This window comes from Oncorhynchus tshawytscha, linkage group LG24 (genome assembly GCF_018296145.1).
Source record: "Oncorhynchus tshawytscha isolate Ot180627B linkage group LG24, Otsh_v2.0, whole genome shotgun sequence".
In the NCBI taxonomy this organism is placed as follows: domain Eukaryota; kingdom Metazoa; phylum Chordata; class Actinopteri; order Salmoniformes; family Salmonidae; genus Oncorhynchus; species Oncorhynchus tshawytscha.
This window is the reverse complement of record NC_056452.1, coordinates 2536683-2554730: the sequence shown is the minus strand read 5'-3', so window position 1 is coordinate 2554730 and position 18048 is coordinate 2536683. Positions and strand designations below refer to the sequence as shown.

The 18048-nt window shown below is 42.1% G+C and overlaps 1 protein-coding gene across 3 annotated transcripts in view; it reads left to right on the top strand.

The window, feature by feature from the left end:
- Positions 1-17821, top strand: part of LOC112223882 (protein FAM117A) — a 35354-nt gene extending 17533 nt beyond the window's left edge. For all 3 annotated transcript variants that reach the window (XM_024387187.2, XM_024387188.2, XM_024387189.2), the window contains exons 5-8: positions 5683-5799; positions 12292-12454; positions 13059-13218; positions 14699-17821. In XM_024387187.2, the coding sequence (XP_024242955.1) occupies positions 5683-5799; positions 12292-12454; positions 13059-13218; positions 14699-14957 (699 nt within the window). In that variant the 3' untranslated portion in view covers positions 14958-17821. The remainder of the gene's footprint in view (positions 1-5682; positions 5800-12291; positions 12455-13058; positions 13219-14698) is intronic.
- The last annotated feature ends 227 nt before the right edge of the window (positions 17822-18048 follow it).

The window sequence follows — 18048 nt, the reverse complement described above, 5'->3', positions numbered from 1 at the left end:
GCGTTTCTTAGATGCAACAAAAGAGAACGTATTACATTGAGCCCGTTTTGTTTTTTTGACAGGTCATTACAAACATTTCCTCTAATGCTAATGGGGGAAAATGACAGGCACAAGCAAGAGTATGAACGAGTCACAGAAGAAAAATTAAAGCAATCAATCAGCGAGATTTAAGTGACCAAGTGGAATTTGATTCCATCAAACACAGGAAATGGATGGATATAGTAGACAGATCCTCAGGTGGGTGGGGCATGCGCGTTGCTCAAATCAAATCAAATTTTATTTGTCACATACACATGGTTAGCAGATGTTAATGCGAGTGTAGCGAAATGCTTGTGCTTCTAGTTCCGACAATGCAGTAATAACGAGCAAGTAATCTAACTAACAATTCCAAAAAAACTACTGTCTTATACACAGTGTAATAAGGGATAGGGGATAAGGAATATGTACATAAGGATATATGAATGAGTGATGGTACAGAGCAGCATAGGCAAGATACAGTAGATGATATCGAGTACAGTATATACATATGAGTTGAGTATGTAAACCAAGTGGCATAGTTAAAGTGGCTAGTGATACATGTATTACATAAGGATGCAGTCGATGATATAGAGTACAGTATCTACGTATGCATATGAGATGAATAATGTAGGGTAAGTAACATTATATAAGGTAGCATTGTTTAAAGTGGCTAGTGATATATTTACATCATTTCCCATCAATTCCCATTATTAAAGTGGCTGGAGCTGAGTCAGTGTCATTGACAGTGTGTTGGCAGTAGCCACTCAATGTTAGTGGTGGCTGTTTAACAGTCTGATGGCCTTGAGATAGAAGCTGTTTTTCAGTCTCTCGGTCCCAGCTTTGATGCACCTGTACTGACCTCGCCTTCTGGATGACAGCGGAGTGAACAGGCAGTGGCTCGGGTGGTTGATGTCCTTGATGATCTTTATGGCCTTCCTGTAGCATCGGGTGGTGTAGGTGTCCTGGAGGGCAGGTAGTTTGCCCCCGGTGATGCGTTGTGCAGACCTCACTACCCTCTGGAGAGCCTTACGGTTGAGGGCGGTGCAGTTGCCATACCAGGCGGTGATACAGCCCGCCAGGATGCTCTCGATTGTGCATCTGTAGAAGTTTGTGAGTGCTTTTGGTGACAAGCCGAATTTCTTCAGCCTCCTGAGGTTGAAGAGGCGCTGCTGCGCCTTCCTCACGATGCTGTCTGTGTGAGTGGACCAATTCAGTTTGTCTGTGATGTGTATGCCTAGGAACTTAAAACTTGCTACCCTCTCCACTACTGTTCCATCGATGTGGATGGGGGTGTTCCCTCTGCTGTTTCCTGAAGTCCACAATCATCTCCTTAGTTTTGTTGACGTTGAGTGTGAGGTTATTTTCCTGACACCACACTCCGAGGGCCCTCACCTCCTCCCTGTAGGCCGTCTCGTCGTTGTTGGTAATCAAGCCTACCACTGTTGTGTCGTCCGCAAACTTGATGATTGAGTTGGAGGCGTGCATGGCCACGCAGTCGTGGGTGAACAGGGAGTACAGGAGAGGGCTCAGAACGCACCCTTGTGGGGCCCCAGTGTTGAGGATCAGCGGGGAGGAGATGTTGTTGCCTACCCTCACCACCTGGGGGCGGCCCGTCAGGAAGTCCAGAACCCAGTTGCACAGGGCGGGGTCGAGACCCAGGGTCTCGAGCTTGATGACGAGCTTGGAGGGTACTATGGTGTTGAATGCCGAGCTGTAGTCGATGAACAGCATTCTCACATAGGTATTCCTCTTGTCCAGATGGGTTAGGGCAGTGTGCAGTGTGGTTGAGATTGCATCGTCTGTGGACCTATTTGGGCGGTAAGCAAATTGGAGTGGGTCAAGGGTGTCAGGTAGGGTGGAGGTGATATGGTCCTTGACTAGTCTCTCAAAGCACTTCATGATGACGGATGTGAGTGCTACGGGGCGGTAGTCATTTAGCTCAGTTACCTTAGCTTTCTTGGGAACAGGAACAATGGTGGCCCTCTTGAAGCATGTGGGAACAGCAGACTGGTATAGGGATTGATTGAATATGTCCGTAAACACACCGGCCAGCTGGTCTGCGCATGCTCTGAGGGCGCGGCTGGGGATGCCGTCTGGGCCTGCAGCCTTGCGAGGGTTAACACGTTTAAATGTCTTACTCACTTCGGCTGCAGTGAAGGAGAGACCGCATGTTTTCGTTGCAGGCCGTGTCAGTGGCACTGTATTGTCCTCAAAGCGGGCAAAAAGTTATTTAGTCTGCCTGGGAGCAAGACATCCTGGTCCGTGACTGGGCTGGGTTTCTTCCTGTAGTCCGTGATTGACTGTAGACCCTGCCACATGCCTCTTGTGTCTGAGCCGTTGAATTGAGATTCTACTTTGTCTCTGTACTGGCGCTTAGCTTGTTTGATAGCCTTGCGGAGGGAATAGCTGCACTGTTTGTATTCAGTCATGTTACCAGACACCTTGCCCTGATTAAAAGCAGTGGTTCGTGCCTTCAGTTTCACACGAATGCTGCCATCAATCCAAGGTTTCTGGTTAGGGAATGTTTTAATCGTTGCTATGGCAACGACATCTTCAATGCACGTTCTAATGAACTCGCACACCGAATCAGCGTATTCGTCAATGTTGTTATCTGACGCAATACGAAACATATCCCAGTCCAAGTGATGGAAGCAGTCTTGGAGTGTGGAGTCAGCTTGGTCGGACCAGCGTTGGACAGACCTCAGCGTGGGAGCTTCTTGTTTTAGTTTCTGTCTGTAGGCAGGGATCAACAAAATGGAGTCGTGGTCAGCTTTTCCGAAAGGGGGCGGGGCAGGGCCTTATATGCGTCGCGGAAGTTAGAGTAACAATGATCCAGGGTCTTTCCACCCCTGGTTGCGCAATCGATATGCTGATAAAATTTAGGGAGTCTTGTTTTCAGATTAGCCTTGTTAAAATCCCCAGCTACAATGAATGCAGCCTCCGGATAAATCGTTTCCAGTTTGCAGAGAGTTAAATAAAGTTCGTTCAGAGCCATCGATGTGTCTGCTTGGGGGGGATATATACGGATTTGATTATAATCGAAGAGAATTCTCTTGGTAGATAATGCGGTCTACATTTGATTGTGAGGAATTCTAAATCAGGTGAACAGAAGGATTTGAGTTCCTGTATGTTTCTTTCATCACACCATGTCACGTTAGTCATAAGGCATACGCCCCCGCCCCTCTTCTTACCAGAAAGATGTTTGTTTCTGTCCGCGCGATGCGTGGAGAAACCCGCTGGCTGCACCGCTTCGGATAGCGTCTCTCCGGTTAGCCATGTTTCCGTGAAGCAGAGAACGTTGCAGTCTCTGTCCCTCTGGAATGCTACCCTTGCTCGGATTTCATCAACCTTGTTGTCAAGAGACTGGACATTGGCGAGAAGAATGCTAGGGAGTGGTGCACGATGTGCCGTCTCCGGAGTCTGACCAGAAGACCGCTTCGTTTCCCTCTTTTTCTGAGTCGTTTTTTTGGGTCGCTGCATATAATCCACTCCGTTACACTGGTTGTAAGGCAGAACACAGGATCCGCATCGCGAAAAACATATTCTTGGTCGTACTGATGGTGAGTTGACGCTGATCTTATATTCAGTAGTTCTTCTCGGCTGTATGTAATGAAACCTAAGATGACCTGGGGTACTAGTGTAAGAAATAACACGTAAAAAAAACAAAAAACTGCAAGGTTCCTAGGAACGCGAAGCGAGGCGGCCATCTCTGTCGGCGCCTAGGACCAGATGCTATGCTGATCTGTAAGACATTTTGCATGCCGAACAACCCCAGGCAGTATCAGTAGCCTAGTCAAACTGTGCTGCTTGGTGCGCGGCATGTTCAGCATTCAAATGGCTTGAGCAATATTAGGCTTTATTAGTTGAGATGCAACCAATGTAATTTGATAGGTTCGTTATCAAATGCACTGTTAAATGTTTTACCCGAATACAATTTAAGGTACCGGAGACAACTCATTTGGCTATAGCCTACCTTCTAATCGGGGCTTACATTAGATTTAATTTCTATTAAGTTTCACCAGCAGTTTTGTTTTACAAAATCTGTATATGGTCATTTTTAGATATACAGAGTAAAGTTGATAATCTCATGACAAGGACAGCAATCACTTGTGTGTGTCTCTTCCCCCAAACCGATAGTGGAGTAGAAGATGCCCGCTAGTCTCCTTGATGGCTTAGCTCAGGTGACTGCATACACCATAGTCATATACATAATTTACACACACTGCTAAGTCCGCTCAGACAGATCCAGCTCAAGAGGCCCAGCTCATGAGCTCAATTAGCAGAAGATTTTAATTTGGAATTGAAAATGTATGTCTTGGCCTCCTGGGTGGCAAAGTGGTTAAGGGCGCTGTACTGCAGCGCCAGCTGTGCTACCAGAGACTCTGGGTTCGCGCCCAGGCTCTGTCGTAACCGGCCGCAACCGGGAGGTCCGTGGGGCGACGCACAATTGGCCTAGCGTAGTCCGGGTTAGGGAGGGTTTGGCCGGTAGGGAAATCCTTCTCATCGCGCACCAGCGACTCCTGTGGCGGGCCGGGCGCAGTGCGCGCTAACCAAGGTTGCCAGGTGCACGGTGTTTCCTCCGACACATTGGTGTGGCTGGCTTCTGGGTTGGATGGAGCTGTGTTAAGAAGCAGTGCGGCTTGGTTGGGTTGTGTATCGGAGGACGCATGACTTTCAACCTTCGTCTCTCCCGAGCCCGTGCGGGAGTTGTAGCGATGAGACAAGATAGACAAGATACCACGAAATTGGGGAGAAAAAGGGGTAAAATTTAAAAAATATATAATAATAATAATAAAGAAAATGCATGTCTTTATGCAACAAATGTTATGCACCGAGCTAATTTGTTCCTCTAATCAAACCGCATCGAATCATAATAATATATCGAATCAAAATATATTGTCTGTATAGGAGCCCATGGATCTAGATACGAGTCGAATAGTCTTGAAAGGGAAAGATACACAATGAACATGACCCTTCTATAGGCCTTCAACCCATATGCACTGCATTATCGTCATTGTGCAAGGAGAAGGAAGTATGGGCCAATAAACACTCCAGAAATAGGCCTACTCTCATCAAAACATATGAAGACTAGAAATAAGCACAGTAATGGTTATAATGCATTGTAAAATATATCAAACCTGGGTTCAAATGGAAAATTACTATCTTTCAAATTCTCTGAGTGTTTGCTTGAGCCTGCCTATTGCCGGATAGGCTGGATTTGTACTTTTGGTATGGTTCCATTGCTCTAGGTTAACTCACTCAAGCACAGCTAAAGCTTTGACCGATTTCCACTACTAGGCTTATTTAATCCTGGGTTCTTAATTTCCTTACATTTCCAAAGTTTAGTCACTAACTGATAACTCAGAGGATGTGTACTGGGAGCGATATGTCATTTTTATGTGCTTTATCTGTTTGTGTGTGTGTGTGTCCATACTTGCATGTTGCAAGTGTCTGTTTGGTGTACCTATACCCTACGCTTGTTTGTCTATGCCAATGTTTTGTTTACTCTATGCATTGCACATACATTATGAATGTGTACTTTATGTCCTACTGTATTGTTCGGTTGTCTCGTTTTACTGTAGTCTTCCACTGATTGTCAGTCAATTTTGAAGTATGAATTCAATTTATTAAATCAGTTGATGCCTCCATTTTTTTCTCCCCCAGCCTATCCCACCCACCCCCCTGTACAAGCTAACCCCTCGTCTGCGCCGCAGCGTGGAGGGCCTCAACCAGGAGCTGGAGGGCATGTTCGTGTGCCAGCCGCCCCACCACCAGTGCTGGGTAAGACATTTACATGTTTAGATTGTGCTAATTTCCATTGCAGCCCTAAAATACTCACTCCTCAAGGGAAATCTATTCTTGATATTGCGATTATCCATCTCGTTATCTTACCTGTTTTCCTGAATTAGTTCTTAGTTTAAAAATAAATATTTCACCCCCTTTTTTCTCCCCAATTTCGTGATATCCAATTGTGATCCAATTACGATCTTATCTCATTGCTGCAACTGTGAAGCTCGAGTCATGCCTTCTCCGCCAAACCGCACTCCTTAACACCTGCCCGCTTAACCCGGAAGCCAGCCGCACCAATGTGTCGGAGAACACCGTTCAACTGGCAACACAAGTCAGCGTGCATGTGCGCCGCCTCATGGTTCTCCCGGTCGTGGTTGGCTGCCTGGGATCAAACCCCGGTTGTTGGTGATCAGGCTGTTGACACTGTTGTGTCGTCGGCAAACTTAATGGTGTTAGTTGTGCATGGCAATGCAGTCAAGGGTGAACAGGGAGTACAGGAGGGGACTGAGCACGCACCCCTGTGTCGCCCCCGTGTTGAAGATCAGCGTGGCAGATGTGTTACCTACCTTACCACCTGGGGGCGGCCCGCCAGGAAGCCCAGGATCCAGTTGCAGAGGGAGGTATTTAGTCCCAGGGTGCTTAGTTTAGTGTTGAGCTTTGAAGGCACTACTATCTGTCACTTCAAGAGTTGTTTCAACAGGTTTGCAGAAAATCTCAATCCTAAACAGAATGTTTAAATATAGCTGCAAGTAGCAATAAGAGGTGCTGGCTTATGTGCAGGCTGAGAGGAAGCATGGCAGCATTATACACAATTCTAAACAAAGATGCCATTTTCTAATCTTTGGATGTATTGCTTTTTTCAAATGTACTAGAGACAGGCATGATTAACATACATTCTGAGTTTGGAGTTAATGAGAACATTTTAATTTTGGATTTGATAATCTTGTATTAAACAAATCAATCAATATTTGAGATTCTTCAAATAGCCACCCTTTGCCTTGATGACAGCTTTGCACACTCTTGGCATTCTCTCAATCAGCTTTGAGGTACTCACCTGGAATGCATTTCAATTAACAGGTCTGCCTTCTTAAAAGTTAATTTGTGGAATTTCTTTCGTCAATGCGTTTGAGCCAATCAGTTGTGTTGTGACAAGGGGGGGGATAGCCCTATTTGGTGAAAGACCAAGTCCATATTATGGGAATAACAGCTCAAATTAGCAGAGAGAGATGACAGTCCATCATTACTTTAAGACATGAACATCAGTCAATACAGAACATTTCAAGAACTTTAAGTTTCTTCAAATGCAGTCGCATAAAACTGGCTCATGAGGACCGCCACAGGAAAGGAAGACCCTGCTGCACAGGATAAGTTCATTAGTTACCAGCCTCAGAAATTGCAGCCCAAATAAATTATTCATAGGTCAAGTAACAGACGCATCTCAACATCAACTGTTCAGAGGAGACTGTGAATCAGGCCTTCATGGTCGAATTGCTGCAAAGAATCCACTACTCAAGGACCCCACTAAGAAGAAGAGACTTGCTTGGGCCAAGAAACACAAGCAATAGACATTAGACTGGTGGGAAATCTGTCCTTTTGGTCTGATGAGCCCAAATTTGAGATTTTTGGTTCCGTCCGCCATGTCTTTGAGATGTTTTTTTGACAGGTCATTACAAACATTTCCTCTGTAATGTTAACGGAGAATAATGACAGGCACAAGCAAGAGTATGAACGAGTCGCAGAAAAAAAATTAAAGCAATCAATCAGCGAGATTTAAGTGACGGGTGGAATTTGATTCCATCAAACACAAACTCATTTGGCTATAGCCTACCTGCTAATCGGGGCTTACATTAGATTTAATTTCTATTAAGTTTCACCAGCAGTTTTGTTTTACAGAATCTGTATATGGTCATTTTTAGATATACAGGGTAAAGTTGATAATTTCATGACGAGGACAGCAATCACTTGTGTGAGCCCGGTCGAAGTGGAGAAGTGAGGCTCACTGTCACCCCCCAAAACCGATAGTGGAGTAGAAGATGCCCGCTAGTCTCCTTGATGGCTTAGCTCAGGTGACTGCATACAACATAGTCATTGAGATGCAGTGTTGGTGAACGGATGATCTCCGTGTGTATTTCCCACCGTAAAGCATGGAAGATGAGGTGTTATGGTGTAGGGGTGCTTTGCTGGACGCTGTCTGATTTAAATAGAATTCAATTTATGCTCACCACAGCATTCTGCAGCGATACGCCATCCCATCTGGTTTGGGCTTAGTGGGACTATCATTTGTTTTTTCAACAGGACAATGACCCAACACACCTCCAGGCTGTGTAAGGGCTATTTGACCAAGAAGGAGAGTGATAGAGTGCTAAATCAAATGATCTGGCCTCCACAATCACTTGACCTCAACCCAATTGAGATGGTCTGGGATGAGTCGGACCGCAGAGTGATGGAAAAGCAGCCAACAAGTCCTCAGCATATGTGGGAACGCCTTCAAGACTGTTGGAAAAACATTCCAGGTGAAGCTGGTTGAGAATGCCAAGTGTGCAAAAGCTGTCAAGACAATGGGTGGCTATTTGAAGAATGTCAAATATATAAAATATATTTTGATTTGTCGAACACTTGTTTTGTTTACTACATGATTCCATATGTTGTTTAATAGTTTTGATGTATTCACGCTTATTCTACAATGTAGACAATAGTAAAAATAAAGAAAAACCCTTGAATTAGTAGGTGTCTGAACTTTTGACTGGTACTGTATATATGTGTCTTGTGGGTGTGCGTCGGGTCAGTGCAAGAGTTTGGGTACCATTAATATTGTATCCTATAGCTTTTTTCAAACATAGTAAAGACTAACATGATAAACTTATTCTGAGTTTGGAGTCCATCGTATTTATGAGAAGATTTTAGGAAAAATCCAAGATGGTAGATCTTATGGGTCCTTGAGGCAAATGTATTCCTTACGTTTTGTTGTGTATGTGTAACAAGGTGGCGGGGCTGACCCTTAGACGTCTTTGTATCATAAACATAAATGATTAACGTTTGAGGGTTGTCAGAGAAATTCTATAGGAAGAGAGACTGCAGATTCTTTCAAACAACAATTGTATACAATTTGCAAAAATGAAGCAATCAACCATCACCAAGAATGGTATAGAGTTGAAAAGCTTAACAAACATAGTTGGGTCTCTGCTTTTATAGAAAAAGTACAACATATTTTGTCTACGTGGCAGTTTAGCAGATTGGGGAAACCTGGGTGGAACATGGTGTAAAAGGCGATTTGGATTGTCTGTGCAGATTAAGATGGCACGAGGGCTCAACCGTATGTCTCGCATGCTGCGGCCGCACCTAAATGGTTCTTAGTCATAAGACTGGGCGTATAGCTAAGTCACTCAAAGAAAAGTTTGCATCAGGTTACAAAAAACACTGGAATATAACGAGACTATTCTTTAAGCAGTAACACGGGATAGCATGACTAATTACAGTTGAAGTCGGAAGTTTACATGCATTTAGGTTGGAGTCATTAAAATTCATTTTTCAACCCTCCACAAATGTCTTGTTAACAAACTATAGTTTTGGCAAATCGATTAGGACCTCTACTTTGTGCATGAAACAAGTCATTTTTCCAACAATTGTTTAGACAGATTATGTCACTTTATAATTCACTGTATCACAATTCTAGTGGGTCTGAAGTTTACATACACTAAGTTGACTGTGCCTTTAAACAGCTTGGAAAATTCAAGAAAATAATATCATTGCTTTAGAAGCTTCTGATAGGCTAATTGACATCATTTGAGTCAATTGTACCTGTGGATGTATTTCAAGGCCTACCTTCAAACTCTGTGCCTCTTTGCTTGACATCGTAGGAAAATCAAAAGGATTCAGCCCAAAATTGTAGATCTCCACAAATCTGGTTCATCCTTGGGAGCATTTTCCAAATGCCTGAATGTACCATGTTCATCTGTACAAACAATAGTACTCAAGTACCTTAGACCTTGTGAAGATGCTGGAGGAAACCGGTACAAAAGTATCTATATCCACAGTAAAACGAGTCCTATATCGACACAACCTGAAAGGCTGCTTAGCAAGGATAAGCCACTGCTCCAAAACTGCCATAAAAAGCCAGACTACGGTTTGCAACTGAACATGGGGACAAAGATTGTACTTTTTGGAGAAATGTCCTCTGGTCTAATGAAACAAAAATAGAACTGTTTGGCCATAATGACCATTGTTATGTTTGGAGGAAAAAGGGGGATGCTTGCAAGCTGAAGAACACCATCCCAACCGTGAAGCACCGGGATGGCAGCATAATGTTGTGGGGATGCTTTGCTGCAGGAGGGACTGGTGCACTTCACAAAATAGATGACATCATGCGGGAGGGAAGTATGTGAATATATTTAAGCAACATCTCAAGATGTCAATCAGGAAGTTAAAGCTTGGTCGCAAAAGGGTCTTCCAAATTAACAATGACCCCAAGTGTACTTCCAAAGTTGTGGCAAAATGGCTTAAGGACAACAAAGTCAAGGTATTGGAGTGGCCATCACAAAGCCCTGACCTCAATCCCATAGAAGATTTGTGCACAGAACTGAAGAAGCATGTGCGAGCAACGAGGCCTACAGACCTGGCTCAGTTACACCAGCTCTGTCAGAAGGAATGGGCCAAATTTCACCCAACTTATTGTGGGAGCTTGTGGAAGGCAACTCTCACCGTTTGACCCAAGTTAAACAATTCAAAAGCAATGCTACCAAATACTAATTGAGTGTATGCCAACTTCTGACCCACTGGGAATGTGATGAAAGAAATAAAAGCTGAAATAAATTATTCTCTCTACTATTCTGACATTTCACATTCTTAAAATGAAGTGGTGATCCTAACTGACCTTTTGACAGGGAATATTTACTAGGATTAAATGTCAGGAAGTGTGAAACTTTGTTTAAATGTATTTGGCTAAGGTGTATGTGAACTTCTGACTTCAACTGTGTGGTCTCAATTAAATTTATGGAATTTTCCATGACATTTCCTTCATTTTGAGACTAAGTTTCAACTTAATAGAAAATGGCTTACAAACATGTTCATTAAACATGCATTAACATGAGGGAAAGACTTTCTTACACTTAATTTATCGCAATTGAAGATGTCTTCCGTTGACATTGAGTTTCAACCCTTGCCCATGATAATGTCTCTCACCTAAGCTGCCAGTGTCCTTTACAGTCCATTATGCCTTGTCCATTTTCCTACAAGTACACCAGCAGTGTGAGAGAAGTTTGACCAGGATCTCTCTCCATACTCCCTCCATATGGACTCATGTTGCACTCTATAGAAGTGGTACAGGACAGCCCGTAGTTAACTGAATTTTTCAGACTGTTAATCCATACAAATGATTTACTCTATGACCAATTCTTAATCCTACCAATATATTTATACAGATTTCTAGATCAAATGTCAAAAGAATACAGTTTAAATAATTTTCCCCCCAAATTGGCTTATACTCCTATCATCTTGGCGATCTCACTGCAAAGTTACAGGGTCAGGGAGTTAGAGGGCCAATCCTTAGGGAGACATCCCGACCATACAGCAGACCCAATCTGGTGAGATTTGTATCAAAACAAAGACGAGAACAACCAGAACGACAGTAATACACATCACTCGAGGTGGGGAAAACTTCAATCCATTTGGAGTAAATGTCAACCATTACCAATATATATGTTTCCCTTTTACGGGCAGGCATGTGAAGAAAATCTATTTGTATATTTACCGACAGGCCCCAGTGGACCGGTATTTTAAAAAACTATACTGCCTGTTAAATTAAAAAAATAAAGAGATTCGAATAGATCAAATTAGAATTACAACTCTTGATAACTCCATAAGGAAATAATTATATCCCATAAATTATTGGTAAAATAGACTAGACAGGTGTCCCTCATCCGGCTGTAGGGGGAGCTCCCAAATAAGTAAGGCCTGGCCATTTATTTGTTTTTGCCATACGTTTTACCCCACACCAGCATGCACACACACAACTCACCTATTATGAATATTTGTTAAGTTGTGTTAATACTGTGGTGGATTTATTGTGTGGGGTCTTTTTTAATTTGGTTATAAACTGGGTACGTAGAATGATGGAAATGTTTTGAAATATTTTTAAATGGTTTCTGGAGGTACAGGGAAAGAACACACTTAATGGGGTTGAATGACCTTTGTTCTGACTTCCTGTTGATGTCCGACACCCTCACTAGAAAAACTGGAGACATTGGGTGAGATCTAAATGGGCTATGTAAACACTAGTAATTAGAAGTTTATAATTTTGGACTAGTAATTAGAAGAAGTTTATAATTTTGTAATAGTCCTATGTGTGGACCACGAGAAGGATGGAGTGCTACCCCTGAATGGCGATATTGTGACAAAAGTGGAACAATAATAAGAATTCCATCAAATTAGGTATTTATTCTTGTCCTGTTGTCCAGTGTATTCACTGCATTCATTTGTCTCTCTCAGATTCTGGAGGTTCCTGACGGCCACAGGGCTCCAGTTCCACCACTGAGCTGCAGCAGTGGCTCCCAGAGCGACCCCTCCACCACGCCCCTCTCCCCCACACCCTCACCTTGCTCCTCTTTCTCCCCCTCTTCTGTAGAAGACCTACCTGTGAATCAGGACCCAGGTCAGTCTCTCCCTAATATAGCCCTGTAACAACAACATTGCAGTGTTATGTTCAGTACTGTACACACAAACTTGTTCAGTAAGGTGCACACAAACCTGCAAAATGTTTTGTAATTGAAAACGGTGTTCTTATTGGACAGGTTCAGGGTGTACCTCCCCGGGTTTATCTGTTTCAAAACGTTATCTCCATACTGAACAAGACCCATTTGGTTTATCAACATAAAATTGAGTAAATGGTTGAGACTATTTCCACAGTAACGGTGCCTCTTTACAATGACGTGATACAACTTTGATACAACATTTCCACTTGTTGTAGCATGAAATGCATGCACCAGAAACAGGGCACACTTTGTGAGATATCAGCAAGCTGTCTGCTTGGCTAGCTATCTAGCTGCTTGGCTATACACAATGTCAGCACACTGTTCTGATTGGCCAGTCGCAAGTCTTTAGCTAAGATTTCACATGTTGAACCTTGGAAACCCCAGCTAGACCGTTCAGATCAAGCAAACTGCATAAAACTGTCTCGGGTGCTGTATCTGAACTGGGCATCAGTGATAGGAATTTAGAAACACAGATATTGGACCTATTCTCACACCATGCTTCAGGTGTGGCGGAGGGTGCAGAGCTGTGTCTCCTGTCATCCCAGGGTGGGTGGGAGCCATCCCCCTTGCTGCTCTCCTCCTCGCCCCGGCCCAACAAGAGCTACTGCTTCCAGAGGGAGCCCCCCGAGGGCTGCGAGAAGGTCCGCGTGTGTGAGGAGACCAGGTAAGTTCTCGCAAGTACACGCGCACACATGCGTAATTGTTTGATGTGCACTGAAAAGTACATGCCCACACAAATGTAAATACACACTAACGTGTGTGTATGGACAGATGTATGCTTTGGTACATAGATAAATACAAAACATTCTGACTTGCATGCATTTATTCCAAAAAGCTTATGAACAGTAACATATGGCTTCTTAGATTGAGTTTGCACTGACCCCCAGTGGTTTCAAAGTTATTGGAGACTGGGTGTGTGAATATCACAGGGTTCATCTGATCATGAAAATCATGAAAAAGTAATGGAATTTTAAAATGGTGTTTCCCAGTCCTGAAAAAGTTTTAGAAAATAATAAAATCCTAAAAGTAATGGAAATTAATTTTATTATTATTATTTAAATATTTTATCAATAAAATAAAAATCAACATATCTGCCCGGATCGGAATAACACTTTAGCTCGTCTGTATTTGCACGCATCGCCTGCATGTGTGCGAGACGAGTGGGCTGTTGCTCAAGTAGAGAGAGCGAGTCAGACATTTCAGCAGCAGGTAGGCATAGCCTATAAAACATGATAAACAGACTAACTAGGTTGCCAAATCAAAACATATCTTGTACCCTCTAGTTAAGTGTTTAGCTATTAGTATGTATTAAAATGTTTTCATGTCCTTAAAAAGCGTATCACCGACACTCACGAATAAGGCCATACAAAGTTGATGTACTTTTTTGAACGATTCACATGATTCATTTAAACAATTATTTTCGATGAAACAAACAATTCACTTCACCATTGTATTAGTTGGTATTCGGTTTAATTGCATTGAATCTAATCATCTGAATCAAAATAATTTGAATTGTGAACATTCATTTTAGTAAAAAATAATTAATGTAGCCTTTCTTTTGGATTATGTTGGTTCAAAACTTGTATATGCTTCCAGTTGATTTGGGCATTTAACGAATGGGACGTTGCAATAGATGCTAGTCAGCCTGCAAAGTAAACACTTCTAAGCTGACTAAGATGAATATGACTAAACTAGAAAAGGAACATTTCTGGGCTTGCTTCAGCTGAATAAAAATATTTGTAGCCTACCATAGCCATTTGATCTTTGATATATTGAATAAGCTAATTATTTGTTTTACATCAAGGTAGCTCTCCAGAGTGAGGGTTGACCACATGTTTTGTACTGTTGCCTAACAGGTATTCTACTTTGTGGGGAGTTAAGTGCCTTACTCAACGACAGGAGATGGTACATGGGATCAGAGAGCAGACAGACACTGAGCAGCCTCCCAGTGTCGATACCACATTACGCATACTTTTTTACACTACTTCAGAGATGCCGTCAATTGTTGGTCATGGAAATTTGGTTAAAAGGAAAAGTCATTCAATTCCATTTGTCAATGTGTATGAACCCTGATATCAGGTCGACTGACACATTTGAACAGTTCGTGATCCTGCTCCTAACAACCATCTCTTTCTGTCCCACAGCTTTCCACACCAAGCCCAGTCCTCGCTCCTCTTCTCCTCCTGCCCCGACCCCAACAAGGTGAACTTCACCCCCCACGGCGTCTCTGCATTCTGCCCGGTCAGCCTGCTCAAGCCCCTGCTCCCATCCATGGACCTCCTGTTCCGCAGCCTGGCTGTGGCCCCAGCCACGGGTTGCTCTGGCCAGGGTGCAGACCCCTACCAGGCCCCCTCGCCTGGGTACCTGGGGCCTCACCCCGACTCGGTCACCACTGCCATGTAAAAGAGGCTACATTATTAAAGGGGGAAATGTCAAGGCAGCGGTATGTTTTGAAAACTACATTACACATCATGAGGACGTCTTGGTTACTCTCCCCAGCCTTGTTGATTGTGGCCCCCCCAAATTAAACACAATGTTTCAAAGTGCTCGAGAAGACAGCCTTTTTACCAACCATGCTCCAGTTTAGTAAGAGTTTACAAACTTGTTACTGTTGACCAAAAATGTCAGGGAATCTTTTTTGGACAGTAGTGGCTTCCATTTTCATTTCTCTTGTCTTCATCATAGCTTTTTTAAAGTGTCATTGGCTGTGCTCTGACACTTTTTTTTTTTTTTTTTTCCCCCTTATCCGTATTGAAAAGACATGACACACCAGCTGACTTTTGGCCTTTAACCTTGGGTGCCAACCACAGTCGCTGCCACATTGAAAGTGGTCTGAAATGTATTAACTTGTGGCAATAGCCACTGAGAGGCAAGCATACTTTTATAAGAGGATCAATTTATTTGGTAATTTTTGTTAGAAAAGAAAATGTTTTTAAAAAATAACAAGAAGAAGAAATAGACCATGTGTGAGGTTGTTATTTGCTTGAATCAGTCCCCAAGATGACATTTGCTTTTTTAGAACAGATCGGTCCATAAGGGTTTCGAATCGGAACATAATTAGATTTTCTATGTTAGGATGGTACATATAACACTGCGAGTCATTGGCTTGTCAATGGCTATAGTCATTTTTGCAACAATTCTGATCTTTTGTATTAATGTTCATTGGTCCCTATTTTATGATGCTCAAAAGACACTGCGTTGCTTCAACATTTGGTAGGATGGTGTAGGGTAGTCTTGTCACTTTGACCAAACTACTAACCGTCTTTTATTCTCTGGAAGAGCAATGTTTCCCTATGATTTTTCTAGGGGACGATGCTTCACCCCTCACTTTATGCACATTGAACTCTCGTTTTGGATTTTAGGAGCCTGTTGGCCCACTTCTCTTTTAATGGTGATTCAGATTTTCCCTCTCTTTGTATGAAAGGTGTCTTGGGAAAGCTTGTACTCTTTGGAAATGTAATGTTCTGCTCTGGATTAGTTGGTGTATTGTAGGAAAAGGCTGCTGTCAAATACCAGTTAATTATTTAAGTTATTAGAAAAGGAGGCAAATGTTCTTCACCAAAATCTGGTTGCTTTTAGTATTTAAAGATATTTATATAGAATTTTCAATTGAAATAAACTTTTTTAACCTTAAAGTAACATCCATGACACACACATGCAGATGTTTTTTTCCCCCCTTAACCATCTTAGTGTTCTCATACAAGGCATGACAAATCAGTTTGCCACATTTGTGGTAAGTGGAACAGAGTGCTCGATGAATTATATTTTTCTTTCTTGCATGCTTTTTAATTATTTTTCTAATAGCCTAGTTTATATAGGTAATAAGATGAGTCTTGGTGACTAGTTTTTCTTTTTTCCCCTGCTTTTCCTCGTTATGGTGAAAGAAGACATTTATAGAAGTTTGGTGCTATTTCTGTTAATGTTTAGTGCCTCTATTTTTGTTTCAAATAAGGCGATGTATACATGTTAATCAGAGCATAGCTCTTCTAGTTGTGTATATATGTGTATAGCTCCGTGAGGACTCTTACGACACTGACTACCTATGTAGTGGTCTAGAGTCATCATCTGATCTCATTGGTAAATGTTGATTTTTTTTTTTTTTTTTTTTTTTTCTCTACCAAGGTTACAAGATCAAGTTAATTAAGAATCTTTGCACAAAGTGACAGCTATTTCTTTTCATTTGCAATTTCTATTTTTGTTTATTTTGTACTTTAGAGTAACCTTGTTTTGGTGTATGAATGTATTTTGGTATATTTTTCAGTTATCTGCAACATAAGCTAAAGAAGGTTCAAAAGTGTGTTCGGATGTTCATTTCAGTTCCCCACTGTCCGTTTTATGTTTAGGGGACTGACAAGCAAATTGTATTTGGGGGAATTATTATTTACTTCAAGGACAAGGTTTTATGTGGCAGCTATTTTATGTTTGAACACATTTCTGTGTAGTTATAGTTATTATTGAAATCGTTTTCAAAGTTTTGGGGGAATTTCCCAGGTGTCATCTTTTCTATGGTTACATCCCAAATGGCACCCTATTATGAAATAGGGTTCCATTTGGGACAGAAGCCTATGGTACCCCTACTTGGTTCTTATACAGGTGATTGACGATAAGAGGTGGTCTTTAGATTATAGACCGGCCAGTGTAGACACTCTTTATACACTGCCTAACCATTGTACACTGCAATTTGCCCACCTGTAACGCACGCAGCGCACGCTTCCCAACATGTTTGGTTCTCCCATTATTAAAACCGATGTTTGGGGGTGAACGGATCATCTAGCGCAACAATCGTGATTGCTTTTATGACCAAGACGCTGTAAAGCCACCCGGCATACATGGTATGGTTTTTGATCAACCTGTTGATGAATTTAAAACGTGCCTTTGGGTTTTGGAGTAGTGGCTGCTCCGCCACCCATTATAAGCGCGCTCCGATTTTTCATTTTAGGATATTCGTGTACTTTAATGGCTGAAACAATCCAGTAGCCTCAAGAAAGCCCAATAATTGTTGCTGTATAGATTTTTTTCTATAGGCATATTGGTACTAGGCTATAATAATAAAAAGTTTATTTACGTTGCTGTTGAGTTAAAAGTCAAATGTAGGCATTGTCCTACTGTAAGAATTTATACACGGCTAGCTCCCATGGTTTTATTGTTAACACAGACAGGTGCTGCAACCTGCGACGATGACAACAATCTGTTGTGTTTGGTGCATAAATGAAGAAGCAGATGTGCGCTTCACCCAGGTCTGTAAGAATAAACATACCATAAAAATACACGTTTCTGTTAAATACATACATCACACACTATGGCTGCTAGGTTTTATGTCAACTATAGAGAAGGCGGGTCATGACAAATGAATTAAATATAGTTTATGTGAACTACAATAATTCAGATTTGTACATATGTATATAGCCTTTCACAACACAAGTATTGATGGGCATAATTGTATTTATTTGCCAGTCGGAAATAGAAAATTCAGACTTTTCTGATTAGTTAATTA